Below are 23,174 nucleotides of genomic sequence, written 5' to 3' on the forward strand. Positions count from 1 at the left end.
GAAAATCAAAATTGATATGTAGAACACTATATTAAAAATCATTTATTTTTATATTAATAAGAAAGACTAATAATTAATGTTATAGCCAATAACGTTAATACAATTATACGAATAAATATTTAAAAAGTTATATGATAACTATATATTGGAGTCGAATATAGGGTGGGTAGTATCAATCTCAATCCCGCCCTGAATCTGTTTCGGGTATATAAAATTGTCCCCCTCCCCTGTCCCATAACCCACCAAAGCGAGCATTCACTGCCCCATTTGGGGTGGGTACCCACGGGTACCAATTCTCGTGGGTCAAATTTCCATCTTTATCACGAATACTAATAGGAGAGATTGCCTATCAGTAGAGCATACATGTTTAGCCAATTCACGAATCGCAATGTTAAAGTTACGACTAACATGCATGAGAGAAGAGAGATGTCTTAAGAAAGCTGGACAAGACTTTAATGTCTGGAAAAAAGAACACTTAGAGTTCGTTTAGTATACCGTATTGTATTATATTGAATTGTATTTTATGTAATATTTTTATATAAAATTATATGTAATATTGACTTTTATGGACGTCTAAATATTCATTATTTTACTATAAATTAAAATTTAATAATATAATATATAATCTAATTTAATATAATACAATACAATAAAAGCTAATACGACGTACTAAGCATGTTCCTAATTCATTATAGTAACATTATTTTTCAGAGCTAACACAAAAAATAAAGAAAATGGGGATGTTTATTGAAACACGATACACTACAAGAAAGGGGACCTTTTATCCCACTTTTTTAGTTAACAAAAATAAAAAATGGGATAAAAGATATATTGAGACTTTTTATCCCACTTTTAGATTAAAAATTTTTTTAGACAAGGGCCCTGTTTGGTAGAAAGTTTAAAAAAAAATATCAAAGGTAAAAAAATAAGTTCAAGATTCGATTTTTATGGGTTAGCCAAACGGAGATTAAAATTTTTAGAGAAACCTTTTATCCCGGTTTTTAACTAAATAACCGGGATAAAAAGTGTTTCCCTAATAAAAACACTTTTATCTCGCGAACACATATATCTCTGATGTTATAACCTCGACTGAAACCCTCCCAAACCCAGAAACCCTCACCTAAACCCAGAAACCCTCGCCCAACAAACCCAAAAATAGTCTCGATCTCGCCCATACCAGAATCGCCCAAACCCAGTAGCTGATCAAACGGTTAAAGGTATACTTTTTTTCTTTGTTATTTTTCCCTATTTTGTATTTTTATCCACCATTTTTTTCTGGGTTCAAGAAAATATAAATCTGATTTTTTATTTATTTTTTTGTTAATAATGTCTTCTAGTTTAGGGATTATTTATTATGTATCATTTTTACCTTTCTAGTTCTTAAAGATTTGATTTTTATAATATTTGAATGAGTTATTGATAGAATTTTTTATGAAATGGTAAAAAAATTTGCTATGACAAAAATAAACATTTCTAGTAGGGGCAAATAGGTCTTTTATATATCTTATAAATGTGTATCTAAACAGAATTTGTTGTGTCAAAATAATTACTTACATGACAGTGGCATTGTATATGCTTTAAAAAAGTAATTACATGGCACTAAAGAGACTTAAGAGCAATTATCGTAACAATTAGTTAATAATATACTAATATTGTTTATTAGGTTTGTAAAGATTGATGAGGTGTTAAAATTAATAAAGAAGATGATTGAAAATATTTATTGATATGCATTTTGAGAGAGAGAAAAAATAAATTTAATTTTGTCTATTTGTTAACTAATTTATTCTAATATTATTTTTAATGTTGAGGTTTTTAATTTACCATGCACACAAATTTGGTAAATTTTAAGTAATATAAGAGCCTATATCTCCTAAGACAAATTAGTATGTAATTTCATGTACTTTTTTTTTTTATTTTATTTTTCCTTTCTAAGACAATGTGTATCCTTTTAATTAACTTTATCATTCAATTCATTTTTTTTTATTATTATTATGATTGCTAATTAATAAATTTTATATTCCAACAATCTAATAACACTTCAAACAAAATAATAAATTATATATTTATTAGTTAATTGTTACTATTCTCACTTAATTTTAATTTGAACTTTTTTTAATTGTATTTAATATTGTAGGTTGTGGATTGTTATTAGAAAATGAATCAAATATCGGTGATCATTGATTGCTAGTTAAAGGTACATTATTGACCAATAAATTTTTACTAATTATAAAGCTATTAGAGGAGTTTGAATATATTAGATATTCATCCGTAGTGAAGTAGATTCTGCGATATAAATGTACTGCGGTCGGATGGGTGGCAATTATTATATTGTAAAATATTTTTTTAATTATTTTTTCTTGTTATCGCATTTACTTGTGTGCATTGTTAGAGAGTTATTAAATTAGGAAATATTGTAAAAATAGGGGAAACTCTGGCCAATTTTTTTTTTTTTGATTCTTAAATAACATGTTTTTTAATATTTAATTACTAAGCATGCTTAGAATTTTTCTTGCAACTTTTAAGTTTTTTTTTTTTTTCAATCTTGTTTATTATGAATTTTAATTTTTTATTTTTAAAATGGATAAGTCATAGATGGAAGAGAAGAGAAAAATCCCACAATTCCTAGAAGGATTTAAAAACTTTTTACAGTTTGCCCTAAAGAATTGTAGCGATGCTGAAAAAATTCGGTGTCCTTGTATCTCTTGCAGATGACAAATTAACTTTGACTAATATATCATATATATTATGTTAGTGGAGATTGAATATCTTAAATTTTCATCAGTAGTGAAGTAGATACTGGGTTTTATTGACTGTGTGGAGATATAAAGAAAAACTCTACCCATTTGTTGTATTGCTATGTACTTAAAAAAATTTCGGGAATGTTATGGAAATAGAGGAAACTCTGCCCATTTTTTTAGGACTCTATTTCATTTTTTAAAACAAATGCATTTGGAAAAATTTAAATCAAAGACAAAAAGAGTTATACAAGTTTTATGATGTCGAGCTTCTTAGTTATAATAATGAGCAAGCAGGCCCGGCCCTAGGCATAGGCAGGCTAGGCCCGTGCCTAGGGCCCACTCTTTCTAGGAGCCCATTTATAATTTTAAGACCTCATTATTTCACTACTATATTTAACTAAAATTAACACTCATTGTCATCAAATTAGGCCCAGCATAGTGGTAGTTGGATGATAGGATTTATGTTGTTTGGAACCTAAGTTTGATCCCACCAAATTTCACTTCTTATTATTAGTTTTTTAAAAAATAAAATTATTTAAGAAACAACTACAAATACATACACTTGATAACTAAAGCTAAAAAAAATTTAAATATATAAATATTATTTAAACTTTCTTTCTAAATTTAACATTTTATAAGCTTATCTATTTTTTTTTTTATTTCTTTATTGTCTTTTTTCCTACTTTTCTTATTATGTTATTATTTTCCTATTTATTTTGCTTCAATCAAAATTACATTTTTAATATTATGAAAAAAAAATTATTAATCAAGATATAATATTTAATTTCAATAATAATAATAATAAATAATAATTTTTTTCTTAAATATTATTTGAAGTGATTTTAATTTATATCTTTTTAAATATCTTATTATAATTATTGATTATAATCTAATGTAGTTGTTAGAAATTATTTTAGCTATAGGTAAATATAGACTTCATAGTTTTTTCTTTTATTTTTCTTTTTATGAATTTGATTTATTGTATGGTTGAAATTTTGATAAGATAAAAATATTATTATGGATGATAAAACAAATTTAAAATACAAATCTGTTATTTCACATTTTTTAATATTTTTTTTTTTTACTTTTATATCATGGAATGTAGCATTTAATTTTTTTAGGTTAATTTATTATTTATTAAGGGGCCCAAAATTTTATATCGTCTTAGGCCCATATTTTTTCAGGGCCGGCCCTGTGAGCAAGACAAGGTGATAGCCATCAATCAATTATCAATGTGGTTAAACACTATGACTCAAGTAGGATAATATTTTTTTATACCATGGAACATAGGGTAAGAATCACACCTCTATTTCACTTTCGCTATAATATTTATTTTATATTGATATAATATTGTAACTTTTTTCAGCAAGCATTGGATGTTGATTATAGCAATGACATCGGGAAGAGTTGTATGATCTTACCGCTTCGTCAACAGTGGTTAAGTCAATTGCTTCCCTTAACATATAAAAATTAATTAGTAGCATTTTATTGTATTTATTTAGACACTATGTGTAGTATTTTAGAGATTTATGCATAATATGTAAAGTTTTATTTAGAATTGAACTTACCAATTATTATTGTTGTTATTAAAAATGATATTAATTATTTATTTTCAATTAAGTTTTCTTATACATACTCAATATAATTATAAAAATAAAAATTATATTTATTAGTGATTAAAAAAAATGAATGCAATGAAATATAATAAAATTAAAATAAAAAAAAACCTATACATTTATAAAAATGGGATCAAAATTAAGGTGACTTTTTATTTAAAAAAATAGGATAAAAGGTACCATTTTATCCCAATTTTTTTCATAAAAAGTAATCAAAAGTGGGATAAAAAGTACCATTTTATCCCACTTTTCTCTAAAAACCGGGATAAAAGGGTACTTTTTATCCCAGTTTTTATGAAAAAACCGGGATAAAAAGTACCCCTTTTATCCCGGTTTTTTAAATACTTTTTATCCCACTGGCATACATCCCGGTTTTCATTTTAGCGAAAACTGGGATAAAAAGCCTTAAAAACCGGGATAAAAGGCCTTTTCTTGTAGTAGTGATAACTAGCATAGGCGTGTTAACCTGATTTTAAACATAATGTGCAGCTCGTTGCTAATCAACGAGGTTAATGAAAATCGTGATTAATTAAAATTTTGCTATTTAATTAATAACTTATAGTATTACATACAAAATACTTCGGGATCCCGTTTACAAAATACTTTACAAAAGTTTGCTACTCATTTACAAAATATTTATCGCCCAGGGACTAACAACAAAAACCCTGATGTCCCAAGGATCATACGCTCCAGGCCTAACCGCCCCGACATGTACAATCTTCATCTGCTTGCCCTCACGATTCCTCAGCTTTGGCCTTGCCCTTACCTACACATAAACATAGCACTGTGAGTCGACAGACTCAATAAGAAAAGCATAAATCATATAACATACATATATCCCGGATTATGATCAGACGCCCATACCCTTGACCATAACCCTAATCCCCGTGTCCCACACGGTGCTGAGTCTCGAACGTTCGTACGACGGTACTCTTGACATAGTAACAGCCTATACTCGGTACGATAGTCATACTCTAGCCGTACCGATGTGATACTGTATCAGCCTATACTCGGTACACTAGTCATACTCTAGCCGTACCGATGTGATACTGTCAAATAGTACGGTGCTATTGACCATAATATCAGCCTATACTCGGTACGCTAGTCATACTCTAGCCATACCGATGTGATACTGTCAAATAGCACAAAAGCCAACATACATATCTAATGTAATCTAACAGGCTTACTAATATTGTAACGCCCGCATTTTGCAATAATAAACTCGGAAACTAATTTTAATAATGTATATATTAATAACCATTTAGATTGGGATCCCAGGTATCAAAATTCAGATTAAAAGTACTTTACTATTACATATATATATATATTTTTTTTTTTAAACTTTGCGGACTTGCATTTTCAAATTCGAATTCAAAATAGTAAAAGACCGAAACCCTCCGGGTTGCACTGCCGCGATATGTACAATCATGTCGAGTTCCGCCTCACTGTTCCTCCAGCTTTGCCTTTCCTTTACCTACACAAGGTAGCAAACTGATGAGTCAACAGACTCAGTAAGATATGCAAGAAAACACGAAAGTAACACGTTGTCAGCTTTATGATCAAGCTGCCCTGAGCTTAACAACAAAGCTCCCCAAATGGTTAAGAACGTTCTTAAGGGTAGTACGACTACTGTACCATATGCACTAAAGTACCAACTTTGTACTTGTGTTGGTAGAGTCCCAACTGTACTCCCGAGAATTTACTAAGTGTTGTACCACGATCACGACGTACCCTAAGTACTCGTGATGGTAACACCGTAATTTTATTAACATCTAAAGCAAGCATAAACACTTATATATATATATTCTTACGCTATCTTACCTCGTTCCGTGCTCAAGTGTGCCGGTCAGCCTGAGTGGAAGTGCAGCTCGACGTATAACAGGGCCCTAAATCATTATGTTCAAAAACCGATGAGAGACTCGCTAAACACTTATCGGGAATATAAAATGCAAACTAAGCTTAACCCTATCGATGAAAAGGATGCTAATACCCTAAATTACGTAAAAACGGGAAAAACTAGGGCTCGGGAAAAAGTCCCAACCGGCAGGCCGGTTCCCAACCGGAAGTCCGGTTCCTGGGACCAACCGGTCGACCGGTTGACGCAGGCTCCTAGGAACCGGAATTCCGGTTCTGGTCTGGGAACCAAAACATCAACCCCAAAACCTCAATTCATCCCCAAATTTCACAAAAACTTCCAGAACACCTGTGTGCACCATAATAAACCAATCCCAAGCAGTAAAGTTCAACAATTCACATAAATTTCCAATCTACCATTAAAGCTCTAATTGAACTCCCAACTTAAAATTCAATACAAACAACAAGATATTTACTTAGCTTAGCTTATAACAAGGATAACAAACTAAATTTAATACCAACAACTAACCTAGACAAAACCCAAATCAAACAGCCACCAATCTTCTTCAATTTCACTTCAAAACCTAACCTAAACTACAACAACCTTCAAGAAAGGGTTAAAGGGAAAGATTACCTTGAACAAGCTTTAAATACCACTTGAATTCCTCAATTCAACACAAATCACAATCCCCCCAGCTGCTGCCCAAGAGAATCGAAAGAGAGAGAGAGAGAAAACTAACTCCTATTGTTCTTCAATTTTTTTCCTTCAAGCTTAAGTAATCCCTCTTCATTTATCTTTTTCCTTCTTTTATTTATTATTATCTAATTAATATTAAATCATTCTCAGCCAACATTTGACTACATAAGTCAAGAGAAAAGTCTTACAAAAAGACTTCCTTGCCCCTCCATTAAATATAAATAATAAAAACATCCCAAGGGTAAGTTGGTCATTTACTAAACCCCGAAAATACCAATACCGCTAAAACTTAACAATGATATCCCGAAAATATTCTAAACCATATAAAATGCGACTCTCTAAAGGCCCAACGTCGCTTCCACAGCTTCCGAACACAATTACAGAAATTAGGTAATTAAATATAAAACAGCATAAAAAAAAATATATATGATATATAAAATATATTTCTAAAATATGCATTCCTTAATTATTGATACATAAACTTTAAATAATTAATAATATAAAGTATTATTCATAGGCGGTCTTTACAATTATCCCCCCGTTAAAAAGGATTTCGCCCCCGAAATCTACCTGAATAACTCAGGATGCTGGGCCCTCATATCAGATTCCAATTCCCAAGTGGCCTCTTCCACTTTACTGTTTCTCCAAAGTACCTTGACCAATGATATGGTTTTGGTTCGGAGAACCTTTTCCTTTATATCCAGAATTTGCACTGGTTGTTCGTCATATGATAAATCAGGTTGCAATTCCAATGCTTCGTAACTCAAAATATGCATTGGATCAGACACGTACTTCCTTAGCATAGAAATATGAAATACATTATGTACTGCTGATAATGCTGGAGGTAAGGCTAACCTATAAGCCACTTGCCCAACTTTTTCCAGAATTTCAAAAGGTCCAATAAACCTAGGGCTCAGTTTACCTTTCTTCCCAAAACGTCTGACTCCCTTCATCGGAGATACACGCAAAAAGACATGATCACCAGGTTGGAATGTAACATCCCGTCGCTTGGGATCTGCATAACTTTTCTGCCTGCTTTGAGATGCAAGCATTCGAGCTTTGATCTTGTCTATTGCTTCATTCGTTTTCTGGACTAATTCAGGGCCCAAGTATTTCTGTTCTCCTGTTTCGTCCCAATGAATTGGGGAACGACATTTCCTTCCGTAGAGCAGCTCATAAGGAGCCATTCCTATGGTACTTTGATAGCTATTATTGTAGGAGAATTCAATCAGAGGCAAATACTTACTCCATGACCCTCCAAAGTCCATAACACAAGCTCGTAACAAGTCTTCAAGTATTTGGATGGTTCGTTCAGATTGACCGTCTGTTTGAGGATGAAAGGCTGTGCTGAACTTTAAATTAGTTCCCATAGCCTTTTGCAAACTCATCCAAAACTTTGAGGTAAATTTAGGGTCCCTATCTGAAATGATTGACTTCGGTACCCCATGAAGACGAACAATTTCCTTTACATACAAATCAGCATACTGATCCACTGAATAGGTTACCTTAACAGGTAAGAAATGTGCTGACTTTGTAAAACGATCCACCACGACCCAAACTGAGTCGTACATCCCTGTGGTTCTAGGCAAGCCAACCACAAAGTCCATTGCAATGTCTTCCCACTTCCACTCCGGAAGCGTTAACGGTTGAAGTAACCCTGCCGGTCGCTGATGCTCGGCTTTGATTTGCTGACAGGTTAGACATTTAGTGACATAGTCTACTACATCCCTCTTCATCCCGTACCACCAGAAATAGGGCTTCAAATCTTGATACATTTTAGTGGTTCCTGGATGTAATGAGTAAGGGGTAGTATGAGCTTCTTCTAAAATTTCCTTCTTCAGCTCAATGAAATCAGGGACACACACCCGTGCCTTAAACAGCAGCATCCCATTGTCAGCAATGGAGAAGTCCTTAGCTTTGCCTGCTAAGACATCTCCTCGAATCTTAGTCAACTCAGAATCTTCTAACTGAGCCATTCTGATTCTTTCCAACAAATCTGACTGAAGTGTCAGATTAAATAATTCCTCAGTCACCAACTCAATGTTTGCTCTAGTCATTTCCGAGGCTAGCTGTGAGGAAATCATAACCATGTTGGCTATCTGATCGTGTCCTTTCTGCTTAAGGCATCAGCCACAACATTTGCCTTTCCAGGATGATACAGGATTTCACAGTCATAGTCTTTCACCAATTCTAACCACCTTCTCTGTCTCATATTCAAATCCTTCTGAGTGAAGAAATATTTGAGACTCTTGTGATCAGTGTAAATCTCACACCTTTCACCATACAAGTAATGTCGCCAAATTTTTAGGGCGAACACCACTGCTGCAAGTTCTAGGTCGTGAGTTGGGTAACGCTGTTCATAATCTTTCAGTTGCCGAGAAGCATAAGCTATGACTTTATCTGCTTGCATTAACACACAGCCTAAACCCTGCCTTGAAGCGTCACAATACACCACAAACTTTTCTTGATCAGAGGGCAAGGCTAGAACAGGAGCTGTAATCAATCGTTGCTTCAGCTCTTGAAAACTCTTTTCACACTTATCTGACCATATAAATCGCTGATTCTTCCTAGTTAACTCAGATAACGGCATGGCAATTTTGGAAAATCCTTCCACAAAACGCCGATAATAACCTGCTAAGCCGAGAAAACTTCGGATTTCAGTGACTGTTTTAGGTCTAGGCCAATTCTTCACTGCTTCAATCTTTCCTGGATCAACCATAATTCCATCTTTTCCAACAATATGCCCCAGAAAAGACACTTGTGACAGCCAAAACTCACACTTTTTGAACTTTGCATAGAGTTTATGATCCCTAAGTCGCTGCAGAACCATTCGAAGATGTTGCTCATGCTCTGCCTCTGACCGAGAGTACACAAGAATATCATCGATAAATACAATTACAAAATTATCGAGGAAATCCTTGAATACCCTATTCATGAGATCCATAAAAGCTGCCGGAGCATTTGTTAACCCAAAAGACATAACCAGGAATTCATAGTGACCATACCTGGTTCGAAAAGCTGTCTTCGGGATATCCTCTTCTCGAATTCTCAATTGATGGTACCCAGACCTCAAGTCAATTTTTGAGAATACAGTCTTGCCCTGAAGTTGGTCAAACAGATCATCAATTCTGGGTAGAGGATACTTGTTCTTAATGGTTAACTTATTCAGCTCCCGATAATCAATGCACATACGAAGAGTTCCATCTTTCTTCTTCACGAATAGCACAGGGGCTCCCCAAGGTGACACACTAGGCCGAGTAAACCCTAGATCCAACATCCCTTGGAGTTGTATCTTTAGTTCTTTTAATTCGGCAGGTGCCATTCGGTAGGGTGCCTTTGAAACAGGTTCTGCTTCAGGAATTAAATCAATGATAAAATCTATCTCACGCTGAGGTGGTAATCCCGGCAATTCCTCTGGAAATACATCCAGGAATTCCTTAACTACGTTAACTTCTTCTGGCCCAAGTAACACAGGTTTACTAGAATCCACTACCACTGCGAGAAATCCAATACATCCATCCCGTAATAAATCCCTAGCTTTCAGTGCTGTGATTCTAGGGACACGAGAGCCTTGAACCGAACCAACAAAAACAAAAGGTTCCTCATTTTCCGGTTCAAAAGTCACCATTTTCCGTTTACAATCAATACTAGCAGAGTATTTGGACAGAAAATCCATACCAAGTATAATATCGAATTCGGCCAATGGTAACTCCACGAGATCAGCATTCAATTCTCTATCTTCAATTCTAACTATTACTGATCTAATCCACTTTCTTGAAATAATCAATTCCCCATTAGGCAACAGGGTTCCAAACCCCGTCTCAAGAATCTCACTAGGTCTAACAAACTGATCTAAAAGTCTTGATGATACATAAGACCGAGAAGCACCCGAATCAAATAAAACAGTATAAACAAAACCATTGATTAGAAGCTGACCTGCAACTACCGAAGGACTGGCAGCAGCATCTGCCTGAGTAATAGCAAAAACACGAGCAGGGGCAGGTACAGGTCTGACCTCAGGCTTTGGTTCCTCTTTCTTCAACTGAGGACAGTCCTTCCTGAGATGTCCCACCGAACCACACTGAAAACAGGCTCTCCGGTTGCAAACCCCGGGATGATGCTTCTTGCAACGCGGGCACTCAGGATAAGAATAAGTCTGACGTTCTCCTCTATTCTGGTTTCCTCGAAACCTTTTACCTTGCCCTGAACTTCCCGAAGATGGAAAAGTTCTTTTCTTCTGTTCAAAGGTAGAACCCCCACTCTCTTTCTCAGGACCCGATATAGGGAGAGTAGTAGCCCTACCAACACCAGAAGACTCTCGGGTTTCTTGTAAAAATTTAACTGCCCCTTCAGCTCGAAGAGCCTTATCAACCATTTCAGCATAGGTTGTGGTATCACTTGTTGTAATAACCAAGTCATGTCTGATTTTGGCATTCAGCCCAGCCAAATATTTTTCTTTCTTGCTGAAATCTGTTGGTACAATTCCGGAGGCCAACTTGGCCAAGCGGTCAAACTTGGTAGTGTACTCGGTCACTGACATACTCTCACCTTGTACCAACTCAATAAATTCCTTCCGCTTTGCACTGCGGACCGCCTCATTATAATATTTGGCGTTGAACAATTCCCGGAACTCTTCCCAGGTCATCCTGGTCACATCCCTGGTGAGGGATACCATTTCCCACCAAATCAGGGCATCTTCTTGAAATTGAAACGTGGCACATGCCACCCTGTCATTTCCAGCTACCCCCATAAAGTTCAGTATTCTCTCAACAACAGTCAACCACTGCTCAGCTTTAAGAACATCAGGGCCTCCCAGAAATACTGGAGGCGCTTGCTTTCTGAACCTTTCATACAAAGGCTCCATGCGGTTACCAGCAACATATTGCTCAGCTGGCACCGCAGGGGCTGCAGGAACTGCAACAGCCGGTTGCAGGGGAGGCTCAACAGGGGCATCCCGTTGCCTAAGGCGCCGGATCTCTTCTTCTTGTTGCTCAATTCTAGTTTGCATCTCGGCAAACCTTTGCTCCCAATCAACAGGGGCCTGAGGTGGATTCTCCTGTCCACCTCTCGGGACTCGACCGCGGCCTCTACCGCGTCCACGGGGGTTTTGGGGATTTCTACCACCCCGACCACCTCCGGTCTCAACCAACTCACCCTGCCTTCTAACGTTTCGCTGGTCGTCCATTATTTAGGACTTAGCCTGCGAACCCACAAGGCACGTAGGTTAGACAGTGGTCAAAATACTTCCAAGACCGCAATTAATATTTATTTAATCATATATACAACACCACATATCCTAATACAGTTCGCAAAAAGAAATAAAGCTTACGGAACCGTGAGTTGAACTCGACACTGGCCTTGATTGTACATATCTTGACGGTCATCAGTGAACAACCCGGTGGCTCTGATACCAAACTGTAACGCCCGCATTTTGCAATAATAAACTCGGAAACTAATTTTAATAATGTATATATTAATAACCATTTAGATTGGGATCCCAGGTATCAAAATTCAGATTAAAAGTACTTTACTATTACATATATATATATTTTTTTTTTTAAACTTTGCGGACTTGCATTTTCAAATTCGAATTCAAAATAGTAAAAGACCGAAACCCTCCGGGTTGCACTGCCGCGATATGTACAATCATGTCGAGTTCCGCCTCACTGTTCCTCCAGCTTTGCCTTTCCTTTACCTACACAAGGTAGCAAACTGATGAGTCAACAGACTCAGTAAGATATGCAAGAAAACACGAAAGTAACACGTTGTCAGCTTTATGATCAAGCTGCCCTGAGCTTAACAACAAAGCTCCCCAAATGGTTAAGAACGTTCTTAAGGGTAGTACGACTACTGTACCATATGCACTAAAGTACCAACTTTGTACTTGTGTTGGTAGAGTCCCAACTGTACTCCCGAGAATTTACTAAGTGTTGTACCACGATCACGACGTACCCTAAGTACTCGTGATGGTAACACCGTAATTTTATTAACATCTAAAGCAAGCATAAACACTTATATATATATATTCTTACGCTATCTTACCTCGTTCCGTGCTCAAGTGTGCCGGTCAGCCTGAGTGGAAGTGCAGCTCGACGTATAACAGGGCCCTAAATCATTATGTTCAAAAACCGATGAGAGACTCGCTAAACACTTATCGGGAATATAAAATGCAAACTAAGCTTAACCCTATCGATGAAAAGGATGCTAATACCCTAAATTACGTAAAAACGGGAAAAACTAGGGCTCGGGAAAAAGTCCCAACCGGCAGGCCGGTTCCCAACCGAAGTCCGGTTCGGGACCAACCGGCCGACCGATTGACGCAGCTCCTGTGAACCGACCCGGCTCGGTCTGGGAACCAAAACATCAACCCCAAAACCTCAATTCATCCCCAAATTTCACAAAAACTTCCAGAACACCTGTGTGCACCATAATAAACCAATCCCAAGCAGTAAAGTTCAACAATTCACATAAATTTCCAATCTACCATTAAAGCTCTAATTGAACTCCCAACTTAAAATTCAATACAAACAACAAGATATTTACTTAGCTTAGCTTATAACAAGGATAACAAACTAAATTTAATACCAACAACTAACCTAGACAAAACCCAAATCAAACAGCCACCAATCTTCTTCAATTTCACTTCAAAACCTAACCTAAACTACAACAACCTTCAAGAAAGGGTTAAAGGGAAAGATTACCTTGAACAAGCTTTAAATACCACTTGAATTCCTCAATTCAACACAAATCACAATCCCCCCAGCTGCTGCCCAAGAGAATCGAAAGAGAGAGAGAGAGAAAACTAACTCCTATTGTTCTTCAATTTTTTTCCTTCAAGCTTAAGTAATCCCTCTTCATTTATCTTTTTCCTTCTTTTATTTATTATTATCTAATTAATTTTAAATCATTCTCAGCCAACATTTGACTACATAAGTCAAGAGAAAAGTCTTACAAAAAGACTTCCTTGCCCCTCCATTAAATATAAATAATAAAAACATCCCAAGGGTAAGTTGGTCATTTACTAAACCCCGAAAATACCAATACCGCTAAAACTTAACAATGATATCCCGAAAATATTCTAAACCATATAAAATGCGACTCTCTAAAGGCCCAACGTCGCTTCCACAGCTTCCGAACACAATTACAGAAATTAGGTAATTAAATATAAAACAGCATAAAAAAAAATATATATGATATATAAAATATATTTCTAAAATATGCATTCCTTAATTATTGATACATAAACTTTAAATAATTAATAATATAAAGTATTATTCATAGGCGGTCTTTACAAATATGCGCGCTAAACATGTAAATACATATGCATACTGTTATACTAATCTTACCTCGATTCCGAATTCAGGTGTGCCGGTCAACCTGAGTGGAACAATCTGCTCGGCGAATTACAGGCTCCTAATTCACATCAATCACAACACTGATAAGCGACATGCTAAATTACTTCCCGGGGACTTAAACTTGAAACTAAAAGTTTCCCTATCGATAAATAACATGGCAAAACCCTAAATAACACAAAAATGGGAAAAACTAGGGTTCCCAAATTTGCCCCAACCGGTAGACCGGTTCCCCAACCGGAATTCCGGTTCTGGGAAAATATTCCTGGAAGCCAACCGGAATTCCGGTTCCTACAGGCCTCTCTGAACCGGAATTCCGGTTCAATGCAGGAATTGCTCAAAATTTTATAACTCGACCAAATCAACCCCAATCCACTCCAAACTTTCCAAACATGTTCTATACAACCTAAAGAACATTTTCAAAGCAACAAAACAACCCTACACACACAGAATCAAAATCCACCATGGAAGCTCCAAGTTTGAGCTTCAAAGCTCAAAGCTTGGCTAACACAACAACCAACCACCACAACCAACTTAATTCAACATAAAACAACATATCTAACATCCAGAAAATAAACTCAAACACAAATAATAACCACAGTAGCAAAAACACCATTTCACCATTAAAGCCAAAAGTTTTGAGTTCAAACTCCAAACTTGAATAAAACCAATTAACAACCACAAAACCTGCTTAAAACTCCATATCTAAACACAATTAAGCTTTGGAAATCAACAATAAACATAGCCAATAACCACAGCCACAAAATCATCAAACATGCAAAAATTCACCTTTCTTAAACTTCAAGAAATTAAAGAGGAGGTTGCTTAAATGTTACCTTAGCTTGAATTACACTTACGATTGCTAAAAACTTGCTGAATTGAAGAACAAAATCAAACCCTAGCAGCCCTTAGGATTTTCGAGAGAGAGAAAGAGAGCTTGAGAGAGGAAAAAATGTGATTTTCTTCCTAACTTTTCTAATTTTGTAAAATGAGTTAATTTAAGAGAACATAAATGATTTTGTTTAAAATTACTTTCAGCCAATAAATTCATTTACTAACTAAACCAAGTCCACTAAAGGACAAAAAGTATATGGGGCAAAATGACCATTTTGCCCCTCCACGCTAAAAGCTATAAAGTGGCACTAAAGGATATTTTGGGAAATTCTTATTCCCGACCAATCCCGACATTCCCAATGTCTAAATATACTGCCCCGCTATACTAAAATACTAGGATGTGATTCTACTGAGTCATACACCGCGTTCCAATGTTGCCGAGCACTGAACATGCAAAATTATGAAATTCTAAACATAACATATAATATGCATTTTGAATTCAAATAAATCATCATAATTTAATAATTAAACATAAATAAATAATTTTCATAATTAAATCCTAATTATCTGCTAATTTCTAAATTTAAGCTAAGCGGTCTTTACATTCATCCAATCGAATCCGCACTATTCTGCTCATAGTGTATCGATTTTATTTTTTGAATCCAATCCAATCCGCACAATAGCTCAAATCCAATCCAATCCAATCCGCAAAAGTGCGGATTGGATCGGTTACTTTTTAATATTAAATTATTTAATATTTATAAAAAAAAATATTTTTTTCACATAACTAGCAACAACAAAATTAAATAAATTATTGTCATTTTATGTCTCCAACAACATATTAAAATAAATAAAATAACAAATAATAAATTTATAGGAAGAAAAAAAAATTATGTATAAAAAATATTTAATTTTATTTTAAATTAAATGTTAAAAAAATATATAAAAATAGAATATACATGATTTATTAAGTTTTGCAATATAATTGTATTATATATATTAGTCTTTTAAATTATTATTTTCTTTATAATTAAATATTATTTGTATATATAATTTTTTTAAATTTTTTATAAATATGTGTGGATTGAATTGGATTGATTACTTTTACATGTCAATCAACATTCAATCTGCACAAGTGCGGATATCCGTATACTTTGCGGATTGGATTGGATTAGATAGTGCAGATTGAATTGAATCGATTATTTTATGAACACCCCTAAAAGAAAACGAATTTTTTTTTTTTAAAAAAAAAAAAACTGTGACTTAATATCCAATATCTCGAGCTAACTTCTTTATCAATTAATTATATATTACATACTAATTAACTTATTTTAGCTATAGTATTATATATAAGTATCATTATATATAAACTGATATTATGATTAATTTTTAATTATTAGCATGTTGGATTTGAATATATATAAACCAACAATAATAATAATGTGGATTTTTCATGAAATTAAAGGGAAATAATTTTCAAAATGGCGGTGAGATAATATTTTCAATTATAGTTTCTATGCTAAGTAGTATACTTGGTAAATTTTAAAAGAGCAATCAATTAATTAGGGTTTTTTTAAATGTTTTTTTTTTTTTTTTTGAAAGAAGGGTTTTTTCAAATGTACTCAATTATATTCGAAAGAAAATAAATAATCTGAAAATACATATGTACATGTAATAAGTTTTTGGGTAATTTTAAAATACAATACTTAAAAAAAATATGTACCGATATAAACTTTATCGGTATTAAAAAAATAATTTAATTTTTTTTAATAATATGAAGTATTTATGTATACAATCTATTATAACATTCAAGTTTAATTTAAATTTGATATTAACTTACATTTTAAAAACATATATACTCTCCAATAATTATCATCATTTATTTATTATCATATCATGTAAAAACAAGACATGTGATTATTATTATTTTAGGAAGCATGTGCTTAAATTTTATTTCTTTTTGAGTAATTAATTAATGTAGAGTATATATGCTAGCTAGAGATGAGATTTTTCTTTTAATATTAACCACTAAAACTCTCATCACTATAATAATTTTTTTCTACTTTTTTATATAATGTAAATATATATAGAACAAGTTAGTGTTTGAATTGATGCTAATAAAAGGGGGCATAACCCTAGAGAAATGGATCACTTGCAATTGTGGTGGGTCCAATATTAGCTTTCATTGAAAATGAAGTTCCAATGCTAGTAATAATAATAATATAAATGAAAACTAATTTATAATAAATATTAAAGTAAAAATATGTACTACACTTCTAAAGGCCGTTTTGGTAATTTTTTTAATTTAATTTTTGTTATGATTGTATATGTTGTAATTTTATAAGATCAAGTATTAGTAAATATTTTTTTTTTTAAATTTTGAATAATTTATAGTGTTAGAATACAATAATAGGGGTATGATTTTTTCCCGTGATGTACTTTCACGGAATGTATTCCGTGGTACATTAAATGGGTCTCAGGGTACATTAAATGAGTTTCAGGGTACGTTTCTACTCTTTAACCCTAATTACCTCTAGATCAATTTCAACCGTCAGATCAAATAACTCCATCATCTGACGGCTGCTGTACATCACGGATTACAATCCGTGAAAGTACATAACGGAACAAAATCATATCCCTACAATAATATGTGCAACGAAATATTTAAATATTATCAAAAATTTCAGACTAAAACTTTTTATTAGTATCATAACAGATAAAAAATATACCGAAACGACTCAATAATCACAACGAAAAATAATTACTTCTAGTAATAATTTTTTATCACAACATAATTTTTTTTTGATTAAATGTAATTTTTATTCACAACAAAAATTACTTGTGATTAAAATATAATATTTAAATATAAATTGTCACTAATTTAATTTTAGTCACAACAAGTATTATGACTAAGAACACATTTAGTCACAACAAATTGTAATTTTTATAACTAATAATACATTTAGCTACGAATCTTTTACTCATAACATAAAAATAATAATTTATAATTAGTCACAACTTTTTTACTTTTAGTCACAAATTTTATCGTGACTAAAAGTAAGATTTTTTTATAGTAAATATACTATATATATATATGGCTAATTAGGATTTTTGCCCCCTAAACTTTTAAGATCGTTAAAAATGCCCCCTGAACTATTGAGATTGTTGGATTTAAGGACTTTTGTCTAATTTCATTCAATTTTACTATTTCAATGATTGTTTATGTACTAAATCATGCTCCCCAGACTTTGATATCTACCAAATCATGCCTATCGAACTTTGACTTGTATTGAATTATGTCCCCTGAATTTTCATCCATGTTAAACTTTTTTACTAAAATTAGAAAAAAATCTTTAAATCTAACAATCTCTATAGTTCGTGCATGCATTTATTTGGCATACGTTAAAGCCTTCGGTAACGTAAATCCTAAGAAGATATATATATATATATATAGAATTACCTAATATTTGCTATTAGATACCTAATACCTCTTCTATAAGTAGTGCCTAGTTATTAGTATTCTCTAACAAAAAATATGTTTTAATATTTCTCTTAAAATATCCTTCAAAAAAAATATTTCTCTTAAAATATATATAATGGAAATTATGATACGAAACCGTTAGCATGCTATTAATACTGAATTTGACATAGTGTTGTTACACATCAGATTATAATTATTTGACAGAGATATAATAAATTTTAAAAAAAAAATGTACAAAAATAATTAATTAAAATTTGTGATTATTATTATTTTTTTTAAAAAAATAAAAAAAAAAGAGAGTGGTGGGGATAAGTGAAAAGACAAGTCAAATGTCAAATCGAGGGTCTTTGAAATCATAAGACAGTCAGTGGGTTGTGCTGTCAATCCAAAGGATTTGATTTATTTTCTTATTTATTTATTTTTAATATTATTTTTGGGGGCAAAACAACAGCTTCTTTTAATTTTCTATCTCTCTCTCTCAATTTTAACGAAACCATACAAAAAAAAAAAAAAAAAAGAAAAGAAAGGAAAGAAACAAACAGTTTTTTGATCTTTATTGTTGTTGATATTCTAGATGTTACAATAGTTATTTCATTAATTCATCATCCATCACACGTGCCAAGGTCTTGTCTCACGTGTGTACCTTACTTTCTAACTAAATTAAAAAAAAAAGAAAAACATAGTCTAAAATCATACATTATTATTGTTATTGGTATAATTAAATATTTAATTTATAATATAATAAAATTTCGTTAATTATTCACAAAACATTTAAACTCGGTGCTGAATCACTTAGGTATGGTAGGACTAAGCTTAGAGCTAACCTAGCTTAAGAACCCCTGAATTTTTTTTTTTAAAAAAATGCACATAACTTTTTTTACTGATTTTAAAAATATTAAATTTTTTTAATTAAAAGCCCACAATGTTTTGTTTCTTATAGTTCACTAAAATTTAGAGTCGTCTCTGAAAGCATAACTATGCTGAATTAAACATTTTAAGTAGCGCTCTATAATTATTAGTTTGTAGTTTATTATACCTATCATCAAATTTAAATAATATAACACATATAATTTTGACACAGGCTTATCTTTTTAAAAAAATTTAAACTAATCATTTTTATTTAAGATGAATCTCACCTATGACTTATTGTTATTTATTGTGTGTTAAACTTACCTGTAATTTATATATGCACATATCATTATTTTTAGGCGGCGTTTAGCTGGAGGTAATAAAATGAAATGGAAAAGAAAAGAAACAATTTTCATTCTATTCCATTGTTTTGTTACATTTTAAATTATTTAAATGACATTCTAATAGAATGTTCTTTCTATTATTTTGGTAGAATAACTATTCCATTTTAAAAAGGATTATCAATTTTTTTATACATTTTATTTTCATACTTATTTCTATATTTTTATTCATCCTAACCAAATCCCACCTTAAATTATAATATTAACAATATAACCTAATTATAATATTCGAGAAATGCTATAAATCACTCATGATGCAAACCTAACATCATTATCAGAAGCAATATCATTATTAATACAATTTAATACCGAATTTCAATAATTTTACTTGAATAACAATTACAAAAAATCATTAACTATTTATAAAACGTTATTTCGTACAGTAGTGCTAGACAATACTGGTGCTCTTATCTGAGAGTTTCTCACATAAATTTTTGAAGATGAGATAGGAGAGGTTGTGAGGAGGGTTGGTTTGGCTCTAGTCCCAATATATGTGAATCTTGAACCCCATAGACCCAGCCGACACACTTTCCTAGGCCCCCACCTCTTCTTTGCCCTTTGCCCTAGCTTTGGCCCCACACCCACTCTCTACTCTTCTCTTCTCTATTATATTTATTATTCCAATCTTCAATTCATCACTACCTTATTAATTCTAATTCCCACTTTCTTCCATTTGTCTAATTTCTTTCCCATAATGTATCATTCTTACTTGTAATATTTTCTATCTCTTTTAAGGGGGGCCAATATCAATACCTCAAACTTGGATACCTAATCACTATAAATTACACATATATATATTTATATTAAATGATATTTATTTAACGAAAATTATTAGTCTAATTATTTTTATTTTTCGTTAAAATTAATAATTAAAAATTGTAATACTATTAAATAATCAGTTATTATTTTTTTTTAAAAAAATAATTTTAAATATTTAAATTTATTTATTAAATATAACTTATAAATAATTATTTAAAAATATTAATAAAATTAAATAATTATTTTTTTTTTATAAATCTTAATTTAAATTTAAATTAGACGTTAATTCAATTAATTATAATAATAATACTTTATGACAAATTTATTAGTTATATTATTTAAAATATATAAATTTATTTATTTATTTTAAACTAGATTATATTTAAATATTAAAAAATATAATTAAATTTTATTAAATTTAATTATTATTATTTAAATTAATAATTAAGTAATATATAGTAACTCTAATATAATTTTAAGCAAACATGTAATATATATTTTTTTTAAATAAACAAACATGTAATATTTAATATATATAAATGAGTTTATTAGAACATTCTTGTTAAATTTACGACATTGTTAATTGTAGCCAAAAAGAATTATGTACAACAAATATTTTCCTAACATGACAAATTTTCTAACATACTTTAATAAATTAACTAGGCAATAAAGCAAACTTCTAATTTAGTTTATCTACTAATTAAACTATACATTAATTATACATGCATTATTACTTTCTTTATTTATTTCATTTAAATAAATTATATCTCAAAAATGAGGAATAGTGTTTCATAAATTATACCAAGATCAGTTTCATGAGATTTAGAGAAGATCAGTGTATATGTAGTGGTCTATATATATATATATATATAGGTGCATATGTAGTGATCTATATACATATATATATTATATATAGGTAATTATACATAAAAAGAAAACTAAAGCACTTTTATTGAGTGTCATTGTATTTTCTCTTCAAAGGTACATATCTTTGTTACTAAAACTAACAAGTATAATATATGCCTTTTTGATAGGAACAACTTTTATACAAATAATTATTTTTTATATATATTCATACTACTTGAAACTAGCTACTACTACTCATCTATAGTTCTCTAAAATTAGAATCTGAACATATATAAATATATATATATATATATATATATTATATAAGAAAAGAGAGAAGAACAGTCCTACTGTATATAATCTAGAAACTATTCATGAGTTTGCACCTGCTCACTTTAACAACACGTTTAATTAATATTAATTAGTTGTTCTTATTTATTGCTCAGAATTAACCTTAATTTAAATTATATATATAGTAAATATTTTATGAATAATATTTAACTACTTTTGGTTAATTTGACTCTCCTTTGTATGTATATGCCCTAATTAATTAATTAATATCAACAGAAAAAATTGTGTAAATGTGATTAATTATATATGTCAACACCATGATTATATATAACAATGAAATTAATTATGAGAAATATATATATTAGAGAGTTATATAGAATAATTAACATATTTCAAATACCTTAATCATTACAGAAATGAAATAAAATGTCACTGTAAAAAATCCTCATGATAACCTTTTAGGTTACAATATATATATTATTTGTTATTAAATTTCAATTTTATTTACAACGAAAAAATTAGTTACATGCTAATTACTAGCTAATTTAGTTTTAGCTAAAGTAAATATTTGTCAATAATTAAAAACAATTTAATTACAACAATAAATATAATATATATATATAAATAACATGCATGATGATTAATATAATTTTATCCCTTCACGTACTTTTAATTAAATATATGTGGAAAATTATATTTTTTTCAATAAAAATAAATACACACAAATAAATATAATATGAAGCCCATGTTGACTTGGTTGTGAGGTACTTATTAATGATTTAAATCATACACGTTTTGTCCATGAGAAAACTCTTTTTAAATATATTTAAATTAATTTTTGTAATAATTATTTATTTTAAAGTTATTTTAGACCAATAGAATATTGATATGTATCATGTATATGTATTAATATATTTTAGACTAGTTACACTTAAACCCTTGTTTAATTAATTAAGTGAATTATAACAAATTAATTTTTTGGTATATACATAAAATAATTATGCCACAAAATATTTCACACATATATAGCAATTGTTAAGTGTTAAATAAAAATGTCATCCCTTTTATCTATTATTATTATTATTATTATTATTATTATTTAATGGACCTATAAGATCAGTAAAGAGAGTAAAAAAGAAGAAGGGAATTTATTCATTTTGTTTTTAATTAATTGTAAAATAAATAAATAAATAAATAAAAGGCATCTTTATTTACTATGTAGTGCATCTTAAAAACTGTCCTTTACTTTTGGAAACTAACATATCGATCGTCTAGTTGCTGTTAACATTTTTTCCCTTTACATTTAATGCATGAATCATATATAGGATAGGTCATTTCTTTCAATAAAAAAAAGAAATAATATATATATTTAAAAACAAAATTAATTAATAATTTAATAAACTATGTATTCTAAAATAATTTATATATAAGAAAAAGTGATCACATGATGATCATA

General features: G+C 31.2%; 1 protein-coding gene and 2 long non-coding RNA genes across 3 annotated transcripts; all 3 read right to left on the reverse strand.

The window, feature by feature from the left end:
* Nucleotides 1–5,705: 5,705 nt before the first annotated feature.
* On the reverse strand, nucleotides 5,706–6,936 carry LOC133035398 (uncharacterized). The gene is made up of 3 exons (XR_009686627.1): nucleotides 6,843–6,936; nucleotides 6,176–6,240; nucleotides 5,706–5,828 (listed from the first exon to the last, which is right to left on the reverse strand). It is a non-coding gene; the product is annotated as an uncharacterized LOC133035398 (long non-coding RNA).
* A 3,038-nt stretch (nucleotides 6,937–9,974) lies between these two features.
* Nucleotides 9,975–11,769, reverse strand: LOC133035550 (uncharacterized). Its single transcript, XM_061111395.1, has 4 exons — nucleotides 11,096–11,769; nucleotides 10,842–10,963; nucleotides 10,181–10,475; nucleotides 9,975–10,005 (listed from the first exon to the last, which is right to left on the reverse strand). The coding sequence occupies exons 1-4, from the start codon at nucleotides 11,767–11,769 to the stop codon at nucleotides 9,975–9,977; spliced, it is 1,122 nt and encodes a 373-aa protein (XP_060967378.1).
* A 702-nt stretch (nucleotides 11,770–12,471) lies between these two features.
* On the reverse strand, nucleotides 12,472–13,700 carry LOC133035399 (uncharacterized). Its single transcript, XR_009686628.1, has 3 exons — nucleotides 13,607–13,700; nucleotides 12,948–13,012; nucleotides 12,472–12,600 (listed from the first exon to the last, which is right to left on the reverse strand). It is a non-coding gene; the product is annotated as an uncharacterized LOC133035399 (long non-coding RNA).
* Nucleotides 13,701–23,174: the final 9,474 nt, after the last annotated feature.

Source organism: Cannabis sativa, chromosome 3 (genome assembly GCF_029168945.1).
Source record: "Cannabis sativa cultivar Pink pepper isolate KNU-18-1 chromosome 3, ASM2916894v1, whole genome shotgun sequence".
In the NCBI taxonomy this organism is placed as follows: Eukaryota; Viridiplantae; Streptophyta; class Magnoliopsida; order Rosales; family Cannabaceae; genus Cannabis; species Cannabis sativa.

Coding starts and splice junctions, on each gene's coding strand:
- LOC133035550 (XM_061111395.1), bottom strand. CDS start 11,769: ATGGAGCCTTTGTATGAAAGGTTCAGAAAGCAAGCGCCTCCAGTATTT. Junction 10,476..10,841: donor CAGTCCTTCGGTAGTTGCAG/GTCAGCTTCTAA, acceptor GTTCGGTTCAAG/GCTCTCGTGTCCCTAGAATC. Junction 10,006..10,180: donor AAGATACAACTCCAAGGGAT/GTTGGATCTAGG, acceptor GACCAACTTCAG/GGCAAGACTGTATTCTCAAA.